General features: G+C 63.8%; 2 protein-coding genes across 2 annotated transcripts in view; both read right to left on the bottom strand.

Annotated features, from left to right (window-relative positions):
* The window catches only part of PUS1 (pseudouridine synthase 1), an 8,549-nt gene extending 8,329 nt beyond the window's left edge, over positions 1-220 (bottom strand). The window contains exons 1-2 of the mRNA XM_077763560.1: positions 157-220; positions 1-67 (exon numbers count right to left, since the gene is read on the bottom strand). The exon at positions 1-67 is cut by the window's left edge and continues 69 nt beyond it. Of these exons, the coding sequence (XP_077619686.1) occupies positions 1-57 (57 nt within the window). The 5' untranslated portion in view covers positions 58-67; positions 157-220. The remainder of the gene's footprint in view (positions 68-156) is intronic.
* A 2,764-nt stretch (positions 221-2,984) lies between these two features.
* Positions 2,985-5,534, bottom strand: part of ULK1 (unc-51 like autophagy activating kinase 1) — a 34,084-nt gene continuing 31,534 nt past the window's right edge. Inside the window, exons 33-35 of the mRNA XM_077763605.1 lie at positions 5,299-5,456; positions 4,531-4,666; positions 2,985-4,449 (exon numbers count right to left, since the gene is read on the bottom strand). Of these exons, the coding sequence (XP_077619731.1) occupies positions 4,394-4,449; positions 4,531-4,666; positions 5,299-5,456 (350 nt within the window). The 3' untranslated portion in view covers positions 2,985-4,393. The remainder of the gene's footprint in view (positions 4,450-4,530; positions 4,667-5,298; positions 5,457-5,534) is intronic.

Raw genomic sequence — 5,534 nt, 5'->3', positions numbered from 1 at the left:
CGGGGCGCGCTCCGGCCGGGCGCCCACGGGTGCGGGGGCCTCCACGTTCCCAGCCATGCGGGCCAAGCTGCAGAGACACGGACGGCGTGAGCGACGCTGCCGTGCGCGGCAGGGCGCAGGCGGGAGACCGGGCCCGGGCGAGCGCGCCGTCATTACCAGAGCAGACGCGGTCCCAGGCTCGGGCTGCACGGTCCGCAGGCTCTCCTCCCTGCCCCGGCCGCNCCCCAGGTCCCGCCCCCGCCCTAGGGAGCCAGCGCCCCGGGCCCCGCGTTCCCGAGGACCCCTGGCCTGGACGGTCGCAGCAGCAGCCCTGGTGCGCAGGCAGCGCCCCCCCGACTTTGCGAGTCTCCCGGGTCCGTGGTAGAGGAGTTTGCTCTGCGCCAGGGCCGGCTCCGGCGCGCTTGGGGGCACTTGGGGCACGTTGGCGGGCGCAGTGCTCGGGAAACCTTGGGGGGACGGGCGGGGGCGCCCCATCTCTCGTCGGGAAGCTGCGTCCGCGCTGAGTCGCTGTCTACCGAGTGGGCCAGGGGCGCGGCGACCGGAGCCCGCCTCGCCGCGGAGGCTCGCGTTGTGAGGGCACAGAGACAGCCAGCCGGCGAAACAAACGGCATCACACAGTAAAACGCGCCGTGTGCAAAGCGAACCGTAAGAACTGACCGCACGCTCACAACTTGAGTGAACTTTGAAAACGCTGCCCGCACTGAAAAACCGGACGCGCACGTCCTCGTAGCTACGGCCCCGTCTGCATGCAGCGCCCACAGGAGGCAGCGCCAGACACAGTCGCTGACAGGGGCCTCTCTTGGACACACTCCACCCAGGCTCCCTGAGCTTAAAGGTGAGGGTGAGTTGAGGGGCACGCGGGTGGCTCAGTCCGTTGAGGGTTGGACTTCGGCTGAGGTCGTGATCTCACAGTTGGTGGGTTCGTGTCCAGCTCTGTGCGGACAGCTCAGGGTCTGGTCTGGAGCCCGCTTTGGATTTTGTGTAGCCCTGTCTCTCTGCCCCTCCCCTGTTCACGTGTGGGCTCGCTCTTTCTCTCAAAGATAAATAAATGTAAACACATGCTTTTGAAAAAAGGTGAGGATGAGTTGAAGGAGCTCATACAGAGGAGAGGATGGCTCACCGGCTGAACCCCCCCGCAGGACGCCCCCCCCCCCAGGAGGGAAGAGGGCAGCCTCTAGGTTCCAGGGCTGACAGAAGGGCCCGAGCATATGTGACCTGGGGAACTCAGGCCACCTTTGCAGAGGGCACCCCCACCCTCTTCACACAGATGCCCTCTGCAGGGAACGCTCCCTGCTCTAGCAGCTCTGAGGGCCCCGGTGGAGGGCGTCCACTGGAGTCCCGGACTAACCCGGCCACCGAGACCCTGCAGGGCTCGATGCAGAGGCCTCGGGGGAGGTCTGTCTCAGGGGCAGGCCCAAGCCCCCCGGGCCGGGCCGAGTGCAACCCCTGAGGAGCCCCAAGCCAGGCCATCAGGTGGGAAGGGGTGGAGGCACCTGTGTCTGCCTTGAGCCTGCCCAAAGTCCTGCCTAAGCGGGCAGAAGGTAAGCACGGCGGTAGGCCAGGTGAGAGAGGCTCCCTGCGACCCGCCGTGTAGGGAGCAGGCCACCACACCCGCTCCATCTTCAGACCCTACCGCCTCCAGTGGCCGGCCTGAGCCTGGTCGAGGGCCCCTGTGAACGTGCCTGGACTGTGCAGGGGCATGGAGGCCCCAGGACAGAAAGAAGGGGGCCAGCCCTTCCCACAGTTGCTGCACCCCAGGACCAGCCATCCTTGGCCCGCCCCTTACTGCCAGGTTCCCTCACAGGGATATTGATGGCAGCCTTAGCCGTAATCACTAAAACTTGGAAACACTGAGGTGTAGTTCAGTCGGTGACTGGATAGTGACCCATTCAAACAATGGAGTGATACTCAGAGCCAGAAAGAAATGAGCCATGAAGAGACCTGGAGGAACTTTAAGCGTGTGTTTACTAAATGAAAGAAGCCAGTCCGGAAAGGCTGCAAACTATGATTCCAACTCTCGAACGATCTAGAAAAATCAAAATTACGGCAGGTGATTGCTGGGGGGAGAAGAGGGGAGGAACAGGCAGAACAGAGGGTCAGGGGGCAATGAAGCCACTCTATGTGATGCTGGGAGGGGGGTAGTGTCACCACATCTGTCCTACCCACGGACAGGACAGCAGCGAGTGCACTATGTGTACTAAGGGCCCAGGGAGATGGCACGTGCCCTGTAACGCATGTCCCCACCAGGTGTGGACAATCAAAGAAATGGAGGGAGGGCCGGGAAGGGAGCATGAGGGGACTCTGACGTCTTAATTTAGCAACAAAATGCCACGACTGCCCCAATCCTCCGGGCATTCCTTCCTGTTACGAACCAGGAGCCCCACAAAACGGACAGGATGGGGTCCCACCTGCCCACCCCCTTTGCCACCAGCACTGACTGTCTGTGTGCAGGAAGCCTCCGGGCCCCGCCCTCCAGGCCCTACGTTCTGCCTCTGCCACCACCTCTCCACACCAGCCTCCATGCAGTACTGCGGGCAGCCTTTTTGATAACGAGGTATGTTTAAAACTCACAAGAACAGTTGTAGTTTTAAATATGCAAATCCTCCAACTCATCCGACCTCGGACAACCATCGAGCAGGTGACAGGGTGCCGGAGGTCACCAATCATAAGGCAAATGCAGCCAACCACAGCACAGCCAGAACCCGGGCAGAACCACAGCGCTGCAGAGCGCACGGGGAACATGGTGGCCGTGGAGCAGTCCAGCGCTGGCTCCCCTCACAACCAGCACCCACTCCTGGGTACACCCCCAGGGACGACAGGCGGCCTCGGACTCACATCTGTGCCCCTGAGCCCTGGGGGTCTGTGCCCGGTGGGCCCGGTGGCCGGCATGCGCAGCCAGAGTCTGCGTGCTACTATTGCTGGGCACCCGGGACGCGCTGTGTGACACTAGAGATGGTGACAAACCAACCGCCAGCTACGCCCACTCAATTCCAAAGGTTTATTTCCTTAAATTGGTATTACACAATTTAATGCAAATGGTGGGAGGGGGAGGGATCACACAAAACTCCTTTAAAAGTAGACCCAGGGCCCAGCGCAGTCTCCTAGAGAACAGAATCCGCTGGCAGCCCATGTGGGCACCCACGGGTCCCCTCCTGTGGTGCCAGCCTCCAGGTGGCCCTGGATCTCAGCCGACCAGAAAGCAATAAATACGAACACGTTCCGTGCAGCGAGGAACAAGTCACAGGGCTGCTCCGAGTCCAAGCACAGTGGCAATATTTCAAGTATTGCAAAGAAACACGAAGATGTCTATGTCTTGATGTAAGACATTAAGCCCCTCCCCCGGGTGCCTGGACTCTGGCCGGCTTCCTCCGCCCTCTCCAGGGTACAGACGAGGGGGCAAGGGAGGGCCGGGCAGGCCAGAAGACCCCTAGCCTCCCCGGCGGCAGCCAGGACCCAGCCTGGGGGCGGGGAGGGGGTTACACACACACGACTTTGGCATCAAAACCCACCGTGAGAGCTGGATGGGAGGCTTTGTACAAACAGCCCCTGGCCAGGGGGGACGGGGGCGGCAGGTGGGGGTCACCTTGCAGGCTCCTCCTACCGCTACCCACACTGTGTGTGCACACTACCCGGGAGCCACCCATCTGGCCCCACCCATCCAAAACAAACATTGGAAACTACAAATTTTCTTTTGTTAAAAAAAAGAGTTGCAGAAAAATAAGACACATTTCAGGAGTAAAGTGGAGTAGACTTCAACGTCTGTCCTGGGTTCAGAAAGCTCGGCGCTTCGTACTGTTTGTCCCTACAAGAACATTTAAATAAGAGGTCTGTGTCTCCCCGAGAGGCTCCCGGGCAGCAGGCACAGGGCACACGCTCGCACACGCTCGCACGCTATGTATATATGTATATATGTATACAGGTCTGTACACGCCCCGCGGCAACCGCTGGGACCTGGCGGCCCATCCTGCTCCGGGGCTGCCGGCGTAAAGTGCTCCGTGGTTCGCAAAGCTGGGTGGGTGGTCTTGGGGAAGGAGGGGGACGAGGGGGCCGCACCTTTTCCTGGGCAGTCTCGGGGCCTCTGCTGGTCCCCCGCACAGCGGTGGGCGTCAGGGCCACACATGCCCCCTGCTACGGAGGCGGCCGAGGGGGGTCGTGACGGCTGGCTGGGGGCTCCGCCCATCTGCGAGGACTGGGGTTGCCGGGAGCCTTCCCAGCACCCCGAAGCCCACCGCAGCAGAGCTCAGGACGCGGACGCGGGAACCCCGACCTCGCCCCGGCGCCGGCAGGCAGCACCGAGGCCGCAGGCTCGTCCCTTCCAGCCGGCCGCCCCCGAGCCTGGGGGACTTGGCGGGAGAGCCAGCCCCTCGGGCACGGCGAGCCGGGCACCCCGCGGTCAGGCACTGATGCCGCTCAGCAGCGCGGACAGCCTCCGCTCGATGCACAGCTTGCCTGTGGCGAAGGAGACTCAGTCAGCGGGCCCGTGCTGCCCACCCCTGCCCGCCCCTCCTGGGCTGGCCCTGCGGCACTCACACTTGGCGATGTTCTCCACGTCGGCCCGGTCGGTGAGGAGCGGCTGCAGCCCCTCCATGAGCAGCAGGGCCTTGTGGTAGCGCTGCACACAGTCCTCCCGGCGGTGGAACATCTCGTCCAGGGCGGCCGACTGCACCTGGTCCGGGGAGGCGGGGGCTCAGCCCAGCCGCCCGGCACCCCCACCGCCCGTCTGGCACACACATCGGGGGCGAAGCCTCGAGGGCTGCTGGGGCCACTCGAGGGCCTACTTGGAGGCTTGCAGAGCCTCGGGCAACGAGCCGGCCACCACCGCCCGAGGTGGGCCGGCGCTGCGGGACAAGGCACCCCCTTGGCAGGCGGGGTCACTACTGTGATGGCCTCACTCACCAGCAATCATCCCTCGGGAGGAGCGGGCTGACCTCCCCCAGACCTTCGATCGGGCTGCTCATTTATGCTACATAACTGCATTTCCCAGGAATAACCACTTCCTCAGAGCTAGTGCTCTGAAAGACCCCAAGCAGAGAAAGGCACAGGCCCCTGCAGGTGCCCCGCTGCCCAGAGGCCACGTGACCAAGCAGGGCTGCCCGCACTGGCTTCTCCTGGAGCACACTCGCCCACGGTGCAGCTTGAGAAGTGGAGCCCTGGCTCCGCAGCTGGGGAAGAGGAGTCGGTCTCCCAAAGCGGTGCGGGAGGGGCGCCCCCGGGGCCCTGGCACCCGTGTGCTGGGGCGGGCTCCCAGCACCCATCACCGGCTCGCGCCCCCCCAGCCTCCCTCCCCTCACCCCCTACCGTTTGCACCGCATGGCTGAAGATGAGCTTCTCAGCGGTGACGCTCTGGACGCGGTCCAGCAGCCGCTGCTTGTCCAGGAAGAAGCGCTGCAGGCGCAGGCTCAGGCCTTGGCAGGACAGCACGCTGGCCTTGTACAGCTCGTTCAGCTTCCGCACCACTGCAGGGGTGGGGGGGGCGGGCACGGCCGTGCTCAGCTGGGCCCACCCCCCCACCCCTCCCTGGGAGCACCTCCACC

The sequence above is a fragment of the Crocuta crocuta genome, unplaced genomic scaffold (assembly GCF_008692635.1).
Source record: "Crocuta crocuta isolate KB4526 unplaced genomic scaffold, BGI_CrCroc_1.0 scaffold114, whole genome shotgun sequence".
In the NCBI taxonomy this organism is placed as follows: Eukaryota; Metazoa; Chordata; class Mammalia; order Carnivora; family Hyaenidae; genus Crocuta; species Crocuta crocuta.
This window is presented reverse-complemented; position numbering and strand designations above follow the sequence as displayed.